At 43.4% G+C, this 20,594-nt stretch overlaps 1 protein-coding gene across 1 annotated transcript in view; it reads right to left on the reverse strand.

The window, feature by feature from the left end:
• The window catches only part of SEMA3C (semaphorin 3C), a 740,455-nt gene extending 720,116 nt beyond the window's left edge, over window positions 1-20,339 (reverse strand). The window contains exons 1-2 of the mRNA XM_078674175.1: window positions 20,000-20,339; window positions 17,397-17,536 (exon numbers count right to left, since the gene is read on the reverse strand). Coding sequence (XP_078530301.1) covers window positions 17,397-17,499 — 103 coding nt within the window. The 5' untranslated portion in view covers window positions 17,500-17,536; window positions 20,000-20,339. The remainder of the gene's footprint in view (window positions 1-17,396; window positions 17,537-19,999) is intronic.
• Between the last annotated feature and the right edge of the window lie 255 nt (window positions 20,340-20,594).

The following is a 20,594-nucleotide window of genomic DNA, read 5'->3' on the forward strand; positions in this document are numbered from 1 at the left end:
TCTTTTGTGCAACATAACTCCTACAATTAAGCAAATACATAATAGGCTAAGTCTCCAAAGAGGGTGTAGGACTCTTAAAACAGCATACTCACATGGTTTTAGTCACATTACCAGCAGATGTCAAGTGTAGGATCTTGTACGGAGTGCTTGACTTACACTTATGAGAAACAATAAAAGTAAACCAATCACATGTGGTAGGACAGTTGATAATCTGTTTGACCTATGGACATCCAGGAAATGCTGGCTAGAGCAACAAATGGGTTCAGCCTATATAGGCTAATGCTAAATGGTCCAGCGACAGCAGTCCTTCAAGTACCAGTAGTGATTGTCAAAGAGATAACAGACATCACTATGGGCCATCAACTTAAACTATTCAGATAAATGTTGGAAGATGCTCAGGCCAGGGTTTCTATCACAGACAGTGGTCAACAATGAGCTGCCAGATATCATATCATGCATATGTTAGTAAAGCCTCCTTAGGCATGCCTTAATTGTCGACTGCAGTGGCAAAATGGTTGCCCCTATATAAACATACACAGCACACCGAACCAAGACCTAACCTTAGAGGGATTCATTTGTAGTATGCACTAAGATATTCATAACATGAATTAATAAACTGAGCATTCTAAAAGGATGATAGCTGTGTTAAGAATTGGAGTAAAAAGAAGGAGTAAGGAGCATCTGCTAAGCTTAGATAGTGTAAAACATTCTCAGTTAATGGACTGGGCCATAGCTTTTCTGCCTCAATAAACATAGCTTACATATAAAGTCCCACTTGCTAATTTTTTACATCACAGACACTACTTTATTATTATTATTTAAGCTTATAAAGCACCTGGTTACACTGTGCCAGTGTGTCCCCGCGCTAAGGACTGCTGCGTAAAAAACAATCCACTACAGATACTACCCACATAAACGTACCCTAGCAGAGCATAGCTCTACTATTGGGGAACAGGAATGTTTTCAACTCCTTGCGAAACTTGGGCTCTGATTTCTCCAGCCGGAGCTCCAGAGGGAGTTTGTTCCATTTCTGAGCAGCCAAGACACGAAAGGAGTGACCTCCCATTCTTACTCTCCTGACTTAGGCACCAGTACCATCCCTGTCCCGCTAGATCTCAGTTGGCGGGTCGGTGGTATGGCGTAAGCAGGATACGGTGGCCAACACAAAGTGCTTTGAAAACCACACGTTCTCTAATTGGAAGCCAGTGCAGTGTTCTCAGAGCTCTCTTGGAGGCGGCAGATGTTTCAAGAGATTGCTAAGGCTTTAGAAGGATCCAACAAATATTGCATATTTTTAAGGTGTAATTTCTTGAATCATAAAATATGTTCTGGTGAGTTGCTTTGTCTATTTTCTAACTAGCATATGTGCTTCCAGAGTGCCTGTTGTGTCTTTCTTAAGAAACAGAGGGAACTGTATAGCACAGCACTGGGATTCCTTTTCTACAACTGTGTTAAAACGTCATAATAGCTACAGAAAATGTCATGTCATTGGTAACACAATTTGCCTTTTATTACATAATTACCACATAATTTGCCTTTCCTTGACACATAATTAATGTATTAGACTCTGACACATAACACAGGTAGTCCTGCATATGGCTTACAACTTGGAGCCCTCAAGTTTCTTAATCCCATGCATGAGTAGATCATTCTGTTGAGGATTTGCCTATGAATTCTTACACTTTAATCCAGTTCAGTACATAATGAATTCAGGACTACCAGTACTAGAACACATAAATAATTGGATGAGCTACACATTAATGAAATAATGTAACTCCAGAGATTTGACAAACTGGTTCTGCAGAATGCCCATTACTCCACTGGGCTCTTGCCCCACGATGTCAAGTTTTGGTGCGGTCACATTCAATGTAATTATTTGAGATAATAAGTGAGGATCCAGGATGGAGGCAATGTAGAAAAGCTTTCTTTGAGCTTCACCATTTGGGAGAAACATGCTGACCCAATGATATAGTCAGGGATCACCCTCCTCCCTGCTTGACTTTACTGTTTTTAATATGTCCCTGGCAGACAAGAATAAACTTGGAGGGTGTGACTTAGAGACAGTTTTATTATTCCCAACACCATGCTTCTTGCACTCTGCTTTGCTTACCAACACCCTAGACTCTCATAGGGTGGTTGAACATCAAAGAGCTTCTCATCTCAGGAGTTGTAGACCGCACCACAACAAGTAGTTGGGGTCTGAGGAGGAACCCAATGATGAAGCGTGCCACTTCAGGGTGGGTGAGAGTTCATGACCTAAAAAAGCTTGTTTTTCCTTTTTCGTTTTGTCAGAATCATTGATTTGTAGTGCGTTTTTCTACATCCAACCCAGATTTGGCTATCAGACCCAGGTACATTGTTGTGATTGTTCATGCTTTTTGACCACCTCTCCTTCTTACCTACACACCTCGAGAGAGGTTCAGGTCTCCGAGAGTGCCTAAAAACTCACTGGAAGATCGCCATGATCACATGATACAGGGAACATTGTTCAGTGTCTGATCCGTGTTATCTTGTGGTGACATCTGTATCCTATACGTATACAGTGCATTTGTCATTTTACATTTTTATTTTTTATGCTCCTCTAAGGAAGTGAATCCAGCATCATCTCCCCAATGTTAGAATAATTTAATGTCAAGAGCTCTGGGTCCTTCTGGTGTCAAAGTAGGCCCTTTTTCTTATGTTTTGCATGACAAATTCTCCTGAATTGGGTGGAAGCCTATTAACAAACTTGTTGAACTCCTGATTTGCACTGTTCAAAATAGGCTTGTGCTTGTTCAAAGGCTGCAAGATTTCTGTATTAAGCAGGTGAGAAGGGAGCAACCTGAAGTTTTGTTGACCCCTTGTGGCTTGTAGAACTTAAAGTCCTTTTTAGGTGAGTGATGTGTTCGCTATTACTGTTCGAATAAAGAATAAACTTACAGTTTTCAAGCCTATTCCTTTTTTATAACATTGCAATTGTGCTCATAAATTCATCCTGGCAATCTTTAAATAAGTGAATGCACCTGATCTTTCCCCTCAATGTTATCCTAGTTTCGTTAGTTCCAGTAATTATTAGTCCTGGGGGAAATTTAATTTACGTTGGTGTAATCTTGTGTACGTTTTTGGCGTTTCGCATTAAGATGGTTAAGCAAAATTCCAAAGATTACACCTTTACACCATCTTGCATAAATAAGATGTCAGTCAGGGGGAAATCCTATTGCAGGAGCAATGTGAAAAAAGTGAATGAACAGAACTCGAGAAGCTGTTATTCATTTCATATATGATATTGAGATTTTCTCTTTAAGAGCGGAGTTTGTCCTCGTGCCCTACAAAAGCGCAACACGCCACACCGGCACTCCACTTGATTTCACGTAATATTTTCCCATTGCATGTAATTTTCACAAAGTAAAGTATGCACATTTCACCCAGGGTTAGCAGTAAACTCCTGTTGTTAACCTGTAATGCTATTGTTATCACACAAGTTTTCAATGATGTCTTCGTTTTTAATTGGATACTTCTCTGGGGTCGATCCTCTGCAGTGGTAAAAGCAATGAGTGTGCACAACAGGGGAGAGGCAGCTATGTGATGCTTTCCTTAGCACATTTGAAACCTCATTAGACTCTCCATCCTTTGAAAACTTCCAGCAGTTCTCATCCGCCCAGGATCCCAGTCCCACTCAAGGCTAGGAAAAATATATTGCTTAGTCGCTTCAGTTAGATTAATAGATACAATTTTAATTAAGAGTGCTGGTGATAGCGCTTTATGGGCCCCGAAATCGTTAGTCTTCACTGGTATATGATCCTTTGACATAAAAGTGTAGCCATGTATTTAGTTGAAATATGTCAGACCTATAATATTGTCTGAGGCTGATCACCCAATCTTAACGTGTCTGTATGCCATTGCTGTATTTCTTGAAAGCAAACATATACTAATCAGATATATGGTGGAGCATTTGCATTTTCATGGTGACCCCTTTTCCAAAACATTTTACTAAAACGTAGGACATTGGTACCATATTCTTTTTCCTGCTTGTAAGGCATTGTATCCCTTCATGGTCATGTGGGGCCAATCAGAGGCTCCTTTGTATTTTTCTTACAGCAACATTTTGTGTCATATTTGACCTTGTTCTATTCATAAGATGTTTCAAAATCAGTGCCTCGGAGCAGCTCACCAAACGCCCACGACAGCTGCCCTGGTTGGTACACTCCAACAAAGAATCTGGCATTCTAAGCACCAGCCCCTGCACTGACCAAGGCTGCGGTGCTGATGAAAGACGCGGACACTAACCCTTGCAAAATCCCAAAGGCCCGGCTCTCGTTCGCATTTCCCTCAGCAGATGCGCGCGCACGCTCCCGCCTCCTCCGGTATTCTCCACACGGCTGCATATAGCGGCTATGCATATATTCATGAGGCTAGAACTTTTCAAGCATGTGTAACAAACACAGGGATAATCCCTCTGTAATGTAAAGTACACATTCAACACAGCAGAGTGAGGAAAGCCTTGAGCAAATTAACATTTTTCTTCATAAAGGATGTTTTCTAAAATTGCATCGGGATTTGCTCTTTATAGTTATATTTTTCTGCATTGTTTCTAATATTTGAAAGACAAAAATCCGAACGCGATCAGATGCTTCGTGCATTTCCGAGCTGCGCGTGTGTCGCTGATGGCAAACAAGGGGGGATTATATGCTGGCTGGAATCCTTTGGGGTCGCTGCTGGGATGTGAGAGCAGAAAGTGAACTTGTCCTGGGGGTTCGCCTTGATATCTGCTTTGTAATTCTACCCCTCACCCGGCCACAAGTACCATATTGGCCTTTCTGCGAACTGTGCTTACAAGAGAACAACGCGAGCGCAATAGCGCATGTGCCCTGCTCGGTGGAAGTCGCCTCTTCTGCGCCGCACTATTTAAAACACAGAAATGTGCACCCACTCTTATTTTGCCGCACTCTTTCACAAACAGGTGGATGGAAACAATACACATATTTTTCAAATCAGAGAGGGGTCTTTGGGTCACTGCTGATGACTTCCATCCACATTCCAGCCACGTGCAAAGACTGCTGTGCAAAACATGCTAGCAGCCTTCCCCTAAGGAAAGCTGTTTCCAGCGAGCATTCCCGAAATCGAATAGAGGAAAATACGGAAAGCAAAGCCAGTCATGCAGTTTTGTACAAATCGTGCAGTTTTCTTATTCCATAATAACATTGTAAATAAACATAAAGGGGGGGAGGGGTTTCAGGGCGAGTAGGAGTCTGCATATTAGGGAAGCTTTTCGTTGCAGCTGACTAAATTGAATCCCTTACAGAGAATTATATATTTATTTGGGGGGGGGGGGGAGGGATTGGCTATTAACTACAATTGCCGCATAGTCCAGAGATATTATCCAATGCCGAGGTATTTCATCATTATCTCCTTAGCCTGTAACGCATTGATTTGCAATGTTTTCTGTTTGCAGTTATTTGCTGATTAATTCTGATTTGTTTATGTAGATAAGGTAGGGTATCTGGGGTGGTTCAACCTATGCTGTAAAGAATAAATGTAGTAAAATAAAAGGTGCGTCCAGCTTTACGACTGGATGAAGTTAGTGAGCTAGCTGTATTACAACAGGTCCGTGTGCTCACCATGCTGTGTGTGTGCTGCCATAATTGACACTCCTTATGTGTGCTAGTGTGCTAAGGCAGTGCCCCGCGGCCATGAGGCTCCAGGCCAGGGTGGGGTGGGCCAGTTTACTCATAGGGCCCTTGCAGGCCGGGCTTTGAAGGTCCGTGGGGGCCAGTGGCACCTCTGCTACTTTCTCCAGGACCCCTGGGTTTAGTGCAGCTGTCACAGGGGGGTGTTTATGATAAGAGAAAGGAAAAACAGACAGTGACAGGGAGCAGAAGGAAAGCGAGGGAGAGGATAAAGAGAGATCCGAAAGGAAGGGAAGAGAGAGAGATGAGCGAGACAAAGGACGGATAGAAAGAGGGGGGGGGGGCTGCTTTGAACATTTGTCCCAGGGTTGCATTCGGTTTGTAATCCGGCCCTGCTAGACTCTACCACTGAAATGTCAGGGGCATGTGCTAAGGCACACACCATCAGATTAGTGGCCAGCACTTTAAAGAGAAGCGTGGGATTGAATGAACGCTTCATTGCACATGACTCGTGGGATCAGTCCTGTCTGTGTGCTGTAGAAAGCCCTACTGACGACCCTGAACATGACCCTGTCAGAGAGGAGAGGTAGCTTCAGGGACCCCAGCACTGCATGCGCTTTAATCTATGGTGAATGGGTGAGGTGTGGGCCCCGCGGCGCACTCTAGCAATGGGAACTGCACGAGTGGAAACCTGCGCTCTCTTGGTGCAATAGGACTCTGCCTCGTACAAGTGGCGCCCTACTGCTGTCAACACTGGCGTAACGAAAAGTGAGGGGGCACCCCTGCACGGTACTTAGGGGGGCCCCCTCCAGGCTCAATCAGGAGCTCTCCCGGCAAGAGTTCAGTACCGAGGGGGCCCCTTGGAGCTAGGGCCCCACCCCCGCACCGCGTGGGCTGCGGGGGCCTGTGTTACGCCCCTGGCTGTCAAATATGCCGGTGATTCACTTGTACCCCGTGCAGATGCAACTGCTCAATAGGGGATTGCACCCATTTTGCACATGTTTGACTTGAAATGAACTTCTTCAAGTAAGGTGCAAACTCTCCTCAATCATTTTGAATGTGCCAAACTTTATTTCTGCAGAGTGAAGTGTAGATGTGATTCACTTAAATCGTGAATTTAACGAATTAGTTGATTAGAATGGAAAATCTTACACTAAATGTACGATTAGAATATATTTATGACGCCGAACTTTAAAAGGTGTTCCTGGAATGTTGAATGCATATAGGCAGAGGGAGGAAACACTTTCAAAACTGTATAGGACTGGAATGATGGCATTGTGAGTTAGGTTTTCATTGCTGACATATTGGTCTGCTCTTACCCTGCAGGTCACAAATTCGAACCCCCGAAAGACTCAGAAAAAAACAAATAAACACTACCTGTCTGCTATCTGCAACAGCACTGTGATTGGTCTGAGCGCCATGGATCAGCGCTCAGCAAGAGAATGGGAGGCTGGGCATGTTCTCCATGCAGGCTGTAACGCAGCCTGCATGGAGAACATGCAAAGTGCGCATGACGGTTTGACCGGCCCAAGACGGCTGGCCAAAAGAGTCCTGAAACTTGAAGTGGGCAACCCACTCATCCCGACCTGCTCTGTGAGCAAAGCAGCCCACCCCCACCCAGATGAGCAAAGGGACACATAAAATGATAATAATAATGAGCTATTATCATTTTATCTTTTCCTCATTGATCTGCTCAGTGCGGCAACGCTCTTCCGCCTCAGCGGAGGAGCCGCCACTGACAGGCCCGTTTTTTTGCTATCAACAACAAAACTGCTGCTGGGAACCCCTTTTAAAGATTGCAAATGGCCCAATTTTCCATTTGCAACCGCTAAAAAGGGTCATACATCTGGGCCTATATCTCAGAGAGATGTTGCTTTTGACCCAAACCAGCACAGACCTCAATGTGATGACCCCATAACCGCACAAACCACGAAACAGCTCTTGTAAACAAGAATGGCATGTTTTTCACCCTACACATACGGGCACAAAGAATTCTCATTATGGAAAACCTGTGCACAAATGCTGGAAATAACCAAGAAGGAGGCCTAAATGAGAACAACTAACTATTAGTATTTGGCAACATTTTTAGCATCCCTCACAAAAAACAAGAAATATTCTGGACTTAATGATCCTTCAGAACCTTGCCATACAAAACCTGGAAACCAATCCCCCTTTCTGGTGAAATCACGGCTTGACCTCTGCTCAAATAAAGTTTCGAAAAACATTACCAGAAGGGAGAGAAATATTCAAACTTCTGTCCACGTTGCAGACATAAGGAAGGCCTTGTGAAAAGATTTCAACTAATATTTCCAGTACACTAGGTTGAATTCAGAGATGTATGCCTCTCTAGAAAACGTTTTGTTCATCTTGTACATCTTGTATAAAACCATCCCATACTCTCTTGATATGGCTTCATACACCCAGCAGATCATTTTTGAGTGTGATGCCAAAACAGGAAATCCGCATGTTAGGTAGAAATTGTACAGATGGCAATATCTGGGTACATGTGCTACAACTAAAGTCCCACAAACATCTTGCCAGAGGAAACCTTCACAGGGGGATGAAATAACTCAAACAAGTATCCTTGTTACACTCGTTGTGAGTGTGGGGTTAGGTGTAGATTCTCTCTGTACTTGAGTTAGTTGGGTATGTTGACATGAGACTGTGTCCTACAGACACCATGAAACATGATATGTATAGCGTGGACGGGGCATTGCTAAATATCAACCAGATGTGAAAGGATCACTGAATTTAACCAAAATATTCAGTACCATGTCTGAAACTACAGTAGACCCAGGATCAGCATACGTCAGTAAACTCTCCCCAAAAGGTGTGTGTTACCTGGTACATGGTGAGGTAAACAATGAATGTCAAAGACTTTTAGACCTAATATAAGGAACATTCAGAGGTAATTTTAGCACAGTGATAGCGTGCAGGAGAGAAAATGCAAAGCCATGCCTACATAACAGATACAAAAAAATTCAAACAGGGACCGAAAATGTACGTCTTGACTTCACCTATGAAGAGAAGCATAATTGCTCTGCCCATATCGCCAAACATACCCCTGCTTGCTTTCTCGTGTAGCTTTTGAGGAAAATATTGTCAATTTTGTCTGCTAACGCATGGTTCTCAGGTATTTGTACTATAGCTGGTTCTAGGCTCAATTTTTGTAGTGCATTCTGCCATACAGCCATCTATAACAATAACATTTCTTTTGTGCGTTTTCTCTCTTCCTTTCCTAGCTGGTATGTCATGCTTGACTTCCACTTGTCGCCTGGTCCTGCGTAATATTTGAAGGCATACAAAGGGTGCTCGCTCGTTTTCTGATTGTTGAAAAACAAGATGGAATTCTCAGACTTGTCGTTTGTGTATCAACCCTAATCATGTGACATTTAGGACATACTTGGTTGTTCTCCGACTGATTACTGCTCTTGGTGACATGTATTGGTTAGTAGTGGTTAGCTCTAGAAAGTTCTAGAAGGTAACTGCGTGCTCTAAAAAACTCATAAAGAAATATATGTCCAGTACTGGGGAAGGAAAGGCAAATTCTTACACAGGGTTAGCGCAGGAGATACAACAAAGAGATCTGTCTCTACAAAGAGAACAGACAGAAAAGTGATAAATGGAAGAAAAAACTGGAAAAGAATAAACAATTTAACTATTCATTATACAGATATTTCAAATGGAAGTCTCAAAGAAGCTGAAGCGATGACAATGTAATAGGAAGCAGCAACACTAGCTATACTAAAAACACAGCAGCAAAGGTAGATCAAGGATTCAAATCAAATCATAGACAGTAGATGCACAGAGGAACAAAACAATGATATAGCTGTAAAGTAAGATGCAGGATTCAAGAAGAGTGTACACAGACGTACCTGACTTTCCCAGAACCCTGCCTCACAGATGTGACTTCTCCCGAGCATGATACGCTATTGCACTTGTAATAAGTCAGATGGGATATCCGTCACATTTGTGATGCAGCATCCGTCCTCAAAAGTCTAAATCAGGCCGTAGGGCACTGATGGTGAGATAAAGTCTGTTATCTTGGTAGTTGGTTCTCTTTGATGACATTGCAGACTTTTAAATTGGGATACTTGCACGGCAGCTAAGCATATGCAAAATTTCAAAGTCGACTGACTAATTCACATACATTTTTAAAACGTTTTTAAACTTCAAGAGCTACAGAAAGTGTAGGACTTGCTAAATTTTCAAAAAGAAACTGGGACAACTTTAAAAGCCCATTTTAATTATAATTGCATTTACATAGCGCTTACTACCCCTAACAAGGTGTCAAAACGCTTTACAGCAAGTAGCACAGTACCCCAGAACCCAGAAAGGATTAGTGGTGAATTAGTACATGGAAATATGAAATTTATTAGAGCGGTGGGCATGTGAGTCTGTTATTTGGGTTGGAAATTATAGTGGTGGGATAGAAGAGGGAGGGCTTTTCATTTATAAAGCACTTGGTACCCCTGATAAGGCATCAAAGCACTTTTCAAAGAGCAACATGGTAATCCGTAACCCATACAGGTTTAGTGGTGAATTAACATAGGGAAAAATTAGATTAATTTGAGCGGTGGACATGTGAGTCTGTTAGCTGGATTGACAAGGATAGTGGAGGCACAGAAGAGGGAAGGGTGTAGAAAGTGTTTATTTGGAGGTCAGAGCAGCTGGAGCAGGTTTGGGATGAGTGGGATGCTCCAAGCCTATATTCTAGATACAGCATGTCTCGAAGAGACAGCGCATGCACTGCCTGGGCGACAGCTAACAAGTAATACACAACACACAAAATACAACAGGAAATTAGCACACCAGGTGAACCAAGTGGACTAAACTACAATCAACTTTGTGGGCAAAGTCCAAACGTTGCTCAATGCTGACTACCACTCTGAATGCGGGCAGTTTGTCACTTACAAAAAGAGTGCTGGATAGAGTCAGAGTGTCAGGATTTAGGATGGTCCGAAATGAACAAGTCGGGCATACCACAATTCCATTAAAGCACACAAGGCTCGTTCATGTATTTTGTATGCAACCAGCCACCACAATAAGGGTGCACAGCATTCAAATGTGCTGGAGTTTTCCTTGCAGCGATCATTCCTATTTTTCCTTGGGTCCCGCAGCTAACATATAGTTTTACGGAAACTGAAGTCTTCATATCAACTTGCAGGACATAGAAGCAAGCAGAACTCCAAAATGGTGGTAGAAACAGGTTTAGGAGCTGTTTTTCTTGGTTCCCACAGCTTATAGGCCACACATGGCTCAAAGCATTACAGTCTTCACATCAGCTGGTGGCACATAAAAGCAAATAGAGCATCACAGTGGTGGTAGAAGCAGGATTTGGGAGCTGGCTTGTCCACTCTGGTGAACAGGTTAATTGCAAAAGAGCTTTTTGAATAAGAGAACATGCTTTCTCTTTTCCCTGAGAAATCAGGAACAAATTCCAGGCTCCAGAACTGCTACAAAAGTCAGTGAGCACCAGCATGGTAGTGTAGGAATAAGCTGGATTTTAGCTGAGACATTTGTAAGCCTAGCTTCCACCACTGCCAGGATGTCCTTAAACTAATGTATGACGACCTCTTCTTTTAAAACAAATAGCCATAAAGAAAATATTGTGAGTGTTATCTGGTCACTCAGATCTCAAGTGGGCTTTCATGTAATTCCAACTCGACACAGGAAAAAAGTTGTGGGCAAGATTTCTTCTGCTCTTTTATTCTCATTTCAAGTAATGTCATGAAACAGACCAGAGGGAGTAGCTTTCATAGAGGGCTTTAGGTTTGCAGGGGTGGCCTGCTGCCAGTCAGAACAAATGATACCTCACTGCCTAATCAGGATGAAGATCCCTTCCTGTGTATGGTCAGAAGCATGAAGCACACGGGGTACATCAGCGTAGGATTACCATTTCCCAAACAATCATGCAAAGCCAAAGCTGAAGGACACAGCTGTTTGCAAACTGACGGGTATTGATAACATTTAATGAAGTGATGTTCTGTAAGCAAGCCCTTGTGTATGATTAATATTAAATGGGTTAGCTTCGCTAAAAATTATCAATTTTCATCAATTTATTCATTACTACCAAACAAATACCAATATATGTTTTAAGTAATAATATGGACTACCAAATATACCGGCCTGTTGCCTTTCTCTTTATCCATAAGCTTGACAAGCGCAAAGCTACAGAGATATAAACATTTCTATGAAGTCAATTTTAAACATAAGATACTGTTTTGTAGGACAAATTAACATGCACATATTTAATAGTTACATTGTAAAAAAAAATTCGAAGTGCTTCTTTTAAAAAGCTATTTCCACAGATATCTATGTTTACAAGTGTCAATTTTTCTTTGGTATTCACAAAACATGACTGTTATTTAATTTAAGGCAACTCTCTTCACAGAGGCAGAGAGTGGGTGTTTCAAAAAAGGCACACCTCAGAGGTATCTGAACATCCAAAAATTCACAATTTATGGGAATTCCCACGTTGAATGCAATCCTCCATAAGTCACAGGCAGGACTACATCCAGTGCTTCATTTGAGCCATCGGTTGCATGTGGGGCCTTATTTTTGGGCACCAGGACTTATTTTTACTCATCTTTTTCAATTATTCCTCCTCATCAGACTTTGACCCACGAGAAGACTAAGAAAACCATAAAAGGAGGAAGTGAGAAAAAGAGAGAGAGAGAGCGCGAGAGACTGAAAACCAGTGCTTCATGTGAGCCTGTGGTTTCTGGTGCTCGGCACCAGCTCTTATGAAAGCATCCACTGGCCTGACATAAGCCACGCATGTTAAACAGGTTTGACTGTATGCCTCAACCATGGTGTATTATTCCACCTGCAATCAGGCGCTCATCAAATGTTCGTTCTTCTTCTCGTTATGATCTTTCCCTGGGCTCCCATCACAGTTGCCCTTGTTGTAGGTCTCAGAGCCCCTGCCTGAACAATAAATTTGCGTTTTCTGCTTCCAGCTGCAAGAACATACAAAGTCTATGTATGCACCCATAATATACATAGAAATGAACAAGCCCTTGCCCTAAAGCATACGTCTAGCATGGTATGATTTAAATGATTTATCTGCTAATTCTGCTAACTCCACAGTGAGCCATTGTAGAGCAATCCCATCAGAGCACCACAGAAGAAGCAAAACCTGCCACACTCACAATCCGCTGCACCAGGTGATAGAAATGGAAATATTTGTTTGGGAAATCCATAAATTAGGTTAAATGGAAAACGGGGGTTCTTTCTAATTGGACGGCGCTAGCAAACTCAGCAGTGCCCCTACCTCTGCTGGCTTCTATTGGCCAGTAGAATACATAATTACTGAAAGGGCACTACCAACAGCACAGGCAGTCTAAGGAAATAACCTTGCAAGCACCTTATGTAAATAACCTTGCAAACAGTCTATGCAATAATCTTGCAGGCTGTCTATGTAAATAACCTTGCGTGCAACCTGTGTTAATAGCCTTGCAGGCAGTCTTCTTAGATAACTTTGCAAGCCGTCTATGGAAAAACACCTCGCAGGCAGTGTTTGTAGATAACTTTGCAAGCAGTCTATGCAAATAAACCCCCTGGCAATCTATGCAAATAAACGTGCAGACAGTCTTTGTGAATAACCTTGCAGCATTTACGAAAGGACAGGCAGTGCAAGGTGCTAAAATAGCTACTTGTCCGAATGTCACCTCAAGCCTCAAACGCCTCACAGGCGGCATGAATCACACTCGCATCGGAAATCCCCCTCACACATAAAATACCACCTTCAACGTGGCATTTGTTACTGGAAGGGAAATCAGCGCGCGCCCGAAAATCAAAAAAAACAAAATCACTGATGAGAGGAGGGGAATCTGGCCTGTCGGATCTCCGCCCTCCACATTATTGACGGATGGCTGTGATTTTACTGCTGGGAAATACAACAGTAGCAGTAAGTGGTGTTGTCCACTGTCACTATCCTTTACAAAGAGTAGTATAGGCATCATTGCTTCTTTTTGAGGGCGGCGTTGGTAACGAGTAGCTGCAAAGTCACCAAGATCGTGTACCAGTGATGATGTATGCTTGGTGGAATGTTATTTTAACCGGCAGTATTCGTTGGTATCCTTTTTATAGCATTTAAGAGCCAGTGCAAGAAAAAAAGGGTTTTCTAATCCTGGCTTTGTATTTTATCACGGGTTCCCTGGCTGCACCCGGGCATGCAGTCTGATTCTGTGGTGTCATTCAGACCGGACACTGATTTTTGTCCACTCTAGAATAGCCGACGGTCAAGTGAAAGAAGAAGGAAGGGCAAAGGCTGTTTGTAAAAAGCAGTTCTAGGTTTTAATTTTCGGGAACTCAAATGTATCTTCCAGGTGTGGACTCAAATGAATGAATGAATTTAACACCCGAAAAACAATCCAGTTAATGTAAAATAATGGACATAAATACATAAATATTTTGAATATACTGTTGTAAGATACAATTAATGAGGTGGTGGGTGGTGAATAGCTCTAAATCCAAGAAGTGACAAGCTGTATGCGCCCAACAAGGCCAGGCTGGATACCATAATCAACCCTGGCAACAATACTCAAACCAAACCTGGTCACCCATATTTCTCTCACTCAGTTTTTCGCTTTCTTTTTCTCTTTTTGCCCCATAAATGACATGGAGCTCAAGATGGCGATAGCGTCCAGACTTCAAAAGGCAGCTCCAATTGCCTCAGAGAAGTGCTAGGTGGGATAAATGGCCTGACGAGCCCTTGCACCAGCCACAGACAAGGCAGAGTTACTGCCACGGAAAACTGATGTGAATCTTTCCTGCTGCCCAGGTGTAAATATCATTAAATAAAGGCAGAGGGTAATGGCTTTATGTATAGACGGCATTCACTGTCATGATGATTAACTCATCGTGCAGAACAGCGGAAGCCACTCTGATCTACTGCACTAGATGGCGGAGACACCTGCCTCTGAGCGGATCAATGCAGGCTTGAACCTGAGATCCTGTTTAATGTAACCGGTCAGGTGAAGCGCTCTCTGGGCCTGTCTGGGAGAGGGTTTCAATAGGGATCCTCGAGGCACAGGGCTCACAGAGAGGAATCTTGGAGCATTGAATTACGGTGACATACAACCTCATGAATGTGGCACAATGTATGTATTCTAAACACGGCCTCGGCCACCAGCAAGGCCTGGAAACGGAATATAGCGTGAGATCAGATTGAGACAAACAGTGCCAAGGCAAGTTACTATTTCCAGCTCAGCTCGAGTGACAGAGGGAGTTACTGCTCTTACAAATAAATCAAGGAAGGAAACTCTCGTGATTTTAATTCAAGAAATACAACTGGAGCACTCTAGCCTTACAGGAAGCACAGACATGATTCAATCACTATCAGATGAGTTGCATACCGCAAGCACTACAGGGTATAAGCGGGATGACTTGGGAAGGGTAAGCTAGTGGCCTTGTCCACTTGTTCTACCACGGACTGAAGACCCTCGTGTATGTGCTGGCATGGGAACTACGCACACTGTATGCATGGTTTGATTACTGCACATTACAAGCTACCTTTGGAAAGATTCCAGTATCTCTCTCTGGTGTCGCCACAGGAAGTTGTCAAGATTTCATCAGTCAACTTTAGAAAAGACAATTGTTGCTTGAGATATCCTGTACAAGCTTGTAAGAACTTTTAAAGTTTGTTGCTTCTCAAAAAAGATGTCTATGGCTCAATCATCTGAACATCTAACAAGCAAAAAAAAGTCAGCATTCTGTGACCTTTTATACCATTGCAGCAGCAAGGAGTCTATAGACCCATCATGCTGTGTGCTTATTACCTACCTTCAAACCTACAATTCCCACTAAAGTAATAGCAGTAAAATTCCACTTGTATAGACATAAACTCTTAAACGGAAATTATGTTAGATGTATACTGCATGTCCATTATTGTCATACATGCAATACATAGAGGGATGCTAACAGGGGACACTAGGACATTGTGGAGAAGTGTGGCTCAATGGTTAGAGCGGCAGACCCTGACGCAGAGGTCTGGTCTGGGACCAGGGTTCAATACCTGCTTCGGCGGGTCTTGGGCTCAATTTCCTGGGACCTGATAATTCTCGCCTCGGTGCCTATTTTAATCATGGGTCCCAACCTGCAACTCGGGGCAATAGCTTGCTTAATCTCCACAACGGCCCCAACAGCGCTGAGATGTCTGGCTTCACCTTGGGGGTGCCCAGGAGTGGACATTTCACAGGGAAAAAGCCAGGAAGGGTTCCTAAGCGGTATACGGACAGAGCCGGGACACCTCCGGTGGAGGTAGCTGTGCGCTTTACAAATGCCGGCATTTCATTCATTTCATTTCATCAATGGGACCCTAACATGGGAAATCCGCCAAGGGGTACAGAGATGGGGACATTAAGGATACTACTTGGACATTTTAATACACCAGATATAAACATATGAAACACATTTTAGCAACAGTGACTCCTCGTCATTATAGATATAGCATTTTTAAAATAATACCTATCAACAGCACACCCATACAGCCTTAAAATAAAATTTCCAGGAACACAATATCACACATGTCTTTGGTACAATTTACCTTTAGTCAATGTTTTAAGTAAAATGAAAAAGGTGCGTGGGGGGCACGGCTAAAGAAGAGCAACTACAAATTATTTCCAAACATATCACACAATGACAAATATGCACCTAAAACAAGCCAGACCTGTTAGTTTTGCCAATGTTTGCCGTCAGTATCATAGAAATGAGTAACAACACGGATTTGGTTGCTAATAATTACAGTTCAAATGTTTCTGTTCTGAAGATAGGAGACTGTGAATTAGATTTGACACATATATGACCATCCTCTGCAGCATTTACTCTCCGCAGACTGGCCACGGATTCAAGGAGCACACGCTCTGAACACCGTTTTAACCAGAAAGAGGAACCAAAAGAAACTCACAGGGCCTTCAGGCTCCCCTCCAGAGTTCTCAATAGTGCCCCACCTTGAAAACTCATCGACAACCTGAACTCACCCAGACACCTAGAGATGGCTCAGTTCTACATATGTGCTACACAACATGTCTGTGTTGTGTGAAAAAACTGTACAAACACAGCAACTAGTAAAACAAAGACACTTACGGAATGCAAGATGTAGTAAAATAAGCAATGGAAGGAGGGACTCTGGCAGTGATATGGATTACTTTAAAGGTTTTTACAGGCATTCTTGAGGAATTGATCAATGTTTAGCCTATAAATTTAAGGAAATAACTACTGGGACAGTAGGGATCTGTTTCAAAATCATTGTTTACGTACTGCTTGATCTCAGTCCCGGCAGGAGCCGCCCTGTTTAAAGCCCTGCCTTTAGTTTTATTTCTTGTGCAGTCTCTATGGCAGTCTTAGACCAATGATAAAACAAACCCATTATATAGAGGCTAATGATGTGTGAGTGAACTTTAAACGAGAGTCACCCATGCTCCCATGGTGCTGCTGGTGGCTGCAGGGGTTTGGGAAGAACTTCTCTTCACATCGCTATTCTCTAACTACATAGTCAAAGTAGCCAAAGTAATGTTCCACCAAACATCAGGCTTTACTATAAGCAAGTGTTTACATCGCTCCAGTGTGGAAAACTGGTAAAAAGTTTTGTCCCATTCACAATTGTTTTTTTTTGTTGCTTTTAGCACAGATCGGTACCCATGAGTGCACATGTGGAAGGTTCTGGAGGAGGAGCTGAAGCTTATTCTGTATTGACTACGGCGAGGAAGACTTGAACTCGGAGTAATGAAGATTACCGGTGAGTAACCAGAGCATTACCACATGAAAAGGAGAGCTTTGCCTTACCATCAAATGTCAGGTAGACTCTTGCCTGCGGCTGGTACATCCCATTCACGCTAGCACTGCAAAGAAGAGTCCACATCAAGAGGAGGGGTACAGAGAAGGCCATCTCTTCTGATTGGTGATCTGCAGTTTATTGTGTAGGCCTATAAAAAAGAAAATAATTCACACTCAGATTTCCATTCAAATAGATCAATCACATGGAAACAAGGAGTTTCTTCAATAAGAAGCCTGATCTAACTGAGCGGTATTGTAACTAGTGTGGTGGCATGGGCTCAAGGCGAAGGAAGAAAAATGGACCCTTCTAACTCGAGTTAGGTAGCTAGGTATGGAAATCCAGCCATATTCAATGTGTAGAAGGCCAACACCCTTGGTTCCAGGTAGCACTCCAACTACTGCACTATTGATACAACGGACTCCAGTTTTAAAGTTACAAATGGTGCCTTCTTTGATCTGTTTTGTGCACTGGGCTATCCAGGAGCAGTGGCAGATGTGACTACTTGAACAATATACCAACTGATATTAACAGACGTAGCAGGGCATCAAGAACTAATACCAGGGTCGAGTGACCACCCTGAAATTCTTCAGAAAAGGACAGAAGGTGATGGTAACTCATATAATAGCTAGAAACTGTTTGAAACTTGTCAACTGAAATGTCAGCCACGGCTTTCCCACTTAAACTATTGTAATCATTAACTTTTTGTGATGAGATGTATTTCATGAGGAAAACTAACTGCATAGCCCCATCAAAGTATAACTATTCTTAGGACCCTGAATGGAATGCTGAGATTGGCTTAGCTTTCAATGCCTGCTGTTATTTGCCTGCACTCTGAGTTCAAGGAGTGTGACTCTGGTACATGAGGCAGACAGTTGACATGGTTATCTGCCTGTGTGGGTGAGATTAGAGGGACAAGCGATAAGAGCTTCATTGCCGACATGCTATCAGGCGTTAACACATGTTATTTGCCCTGAACTTCAACATGTGCCTGCTTCGTCAGCTCGTGCCCGTATTGAGAACAATTAACGCATTTAGAGGGCATTATTGGCCATTAAAGTCCTGACCAGCTGGCAATGAAAAATATAATGACAAGTAAAGAATCTACGTTTTAACAGCTCTGACTGCTGTGGCCAAAAGTAAAAACAAAACTCAAAACTTGTCAAATTACGGGATAAAATGTAGTTCCTAAATATATAGGCGTATGCCGTATTCTTTGATGTGAAATCATATACTCCGGCTGGAATTGGAGCTGGGGTGAGAATGCTCGGGTTGCAGAGGGCATGCCTGCCGCCCATGTATGCTGCATCTGCCTTCACCATATCATGGTATCAGCTGGCGCTGACAAATAATTAGGGCATCGGGTAACTTTGTTGCCACACAAACCGACAAAATCAACGCTGCTGGCAATGAACCGGATACAAGATGTGCCAGCAGAATTAATGCATTTACTCTGGGTCCACAGACGTTTCAAGGGGCTGCTCTCCACAGCCCGAGCCCTGACCTGCAGTGCAGCAGCCGTACTCCGCTCTGAAGCAGGTTTCCCAAACTGCAGAGTCAAAAGGCACCCTGTCAGCCAGGGTGAAAGCTGTTACTGGCACAGAGGGCTCGTTTCTGCACTGTCCCCCTCAGAAGAAGCACCCGCATTACACACTGAACAGATTGCACTGTCAAGCAACAGCAAATGTGCGAAGAAGCGAACATGTGGCTCTAACAGATGCGGCCGGATTAGTATTCCACGCTAGTTGTAGTACCGCATGCCTCATTTGCAAGAATTAAGAGGGGAGAAAGCCCCTTTTCATCTGACTCAAATGCACATTTCATGCAATTGTATGGAAAATGGTAACGGTTCCTTTTAATTGAATTTGGGGAGATCGGACTCATTTAGAAGCCGGGGACAGTTCCCCCGCCCTGTGTGCATTAACTGCCTTAACAAAAATCTATATTCTCGGCTAAACCGGCTACCTTTCCCAGCATTAGTTCTGTGAATTATTCATGCGTGTTATTGCCTGGAGTGTATGACATGACATTAAGTCGACATGACAGCAGCAACTTACACAGGCACATATCTCTTGTCCATCTCCATTTAAAAGCAGTCTGTCCACTGCAACGCTCAGATAAATCTGCCGTGAATGTGCGGTGTTAAATCCAGCTCCGTTAATTGTGGGCGAGGGGTCACAGCGCGCTGCGAGCCCTGAGTTCATTTCACCACATTTAATTAGTAGGAAGGAACGCGGTAGAAAACGCCGCTCCGCTTCTGAGGAACCCGCGCCCCAGCAGCATGACTCGCTTTTTTCTATAAATGGTAATAAAAGTGCCAACATGTTCTAAAACGAAAGTTACAAGTCGTTTTCAGATCAAATGACTTGTGAAGAGTCACAGTGTCTGCCGCGTTGTTTAAGTTTTGTACATACGCAGCGCTGCCTCTGGCAGGTGCCGTGCCAAGAAGTAAGAGTGCACATGTATTCTCGTTTTCCAAGAGCCAGACTATGTGCAGCAAGTTTTCCCTCATGCTTTCCCTGGCAGCCCCTGAACAAAATATAATCTACTGCAGAGTCTGTACAATACGTGCATGCTTGACTTGTGCAAGAAAATAACTTTAAGGTAACCTTACCAACGTGAAGAAAACAGCAACACGGAGGTATTCGCGGGCATCTGGCTTGAATCACAGTACAAACTCCAATCGCGTGAAGAAAATCTTTTAAATCCGACGCCGGGACATTATGATAAACTTGACTTCTTTGCTTCCAAGCATTAACTTCCAGTTTCCTTTAAAATAATATCCTATCCTGCGTTTCTTAAAAGCCGTCAGTTCTTCCCCCTGCCTTGATTCCCGTATCAAGTGCCTGGGAGGGGATCGAAAGTAGCCGAGCCTTGACAGCAGGCTGGGGTTTCTAGTTACAGCTGCCGCACACTCACTTCTCGCCGCCCTCCCTCCGCAGCCACTGCCTTACAGAGCCCGCAGGCCGAGCCGCGCGCACACCGGCGGCCTGGCGAATCCGCGCAGTGCGCGTGATACCTGATGCTGGAGCCCCGCCCACTTTCACTAAGACAGTGAAGGCGGCGTGCGCGAGGAGAAGGGAGCCGGTTCTTTCGAGCAGGAGACGCACGCACAGCTACATGGGTACAACGAGATTTATTTATAACAGCCGGGTAAATAACTATCCCAAGGACGACCTCACAGTGCAGAAGATTTCTAGCATCCTACT

This window comes from Lissotriton helveticus, chromosome 1_1, assembly GCF_964261635.1.
Source record: "Lissotriton helveticus chromosome 1_1, aLisHel1.1, whole genome shotgun sequence".
Classification (NCBI taxonomy): Eukaryota; Metazoa; Chordata; class Amphibia; order Caudata; family Salamandridae; genus Lissotriton; species Lissotriton helveticus.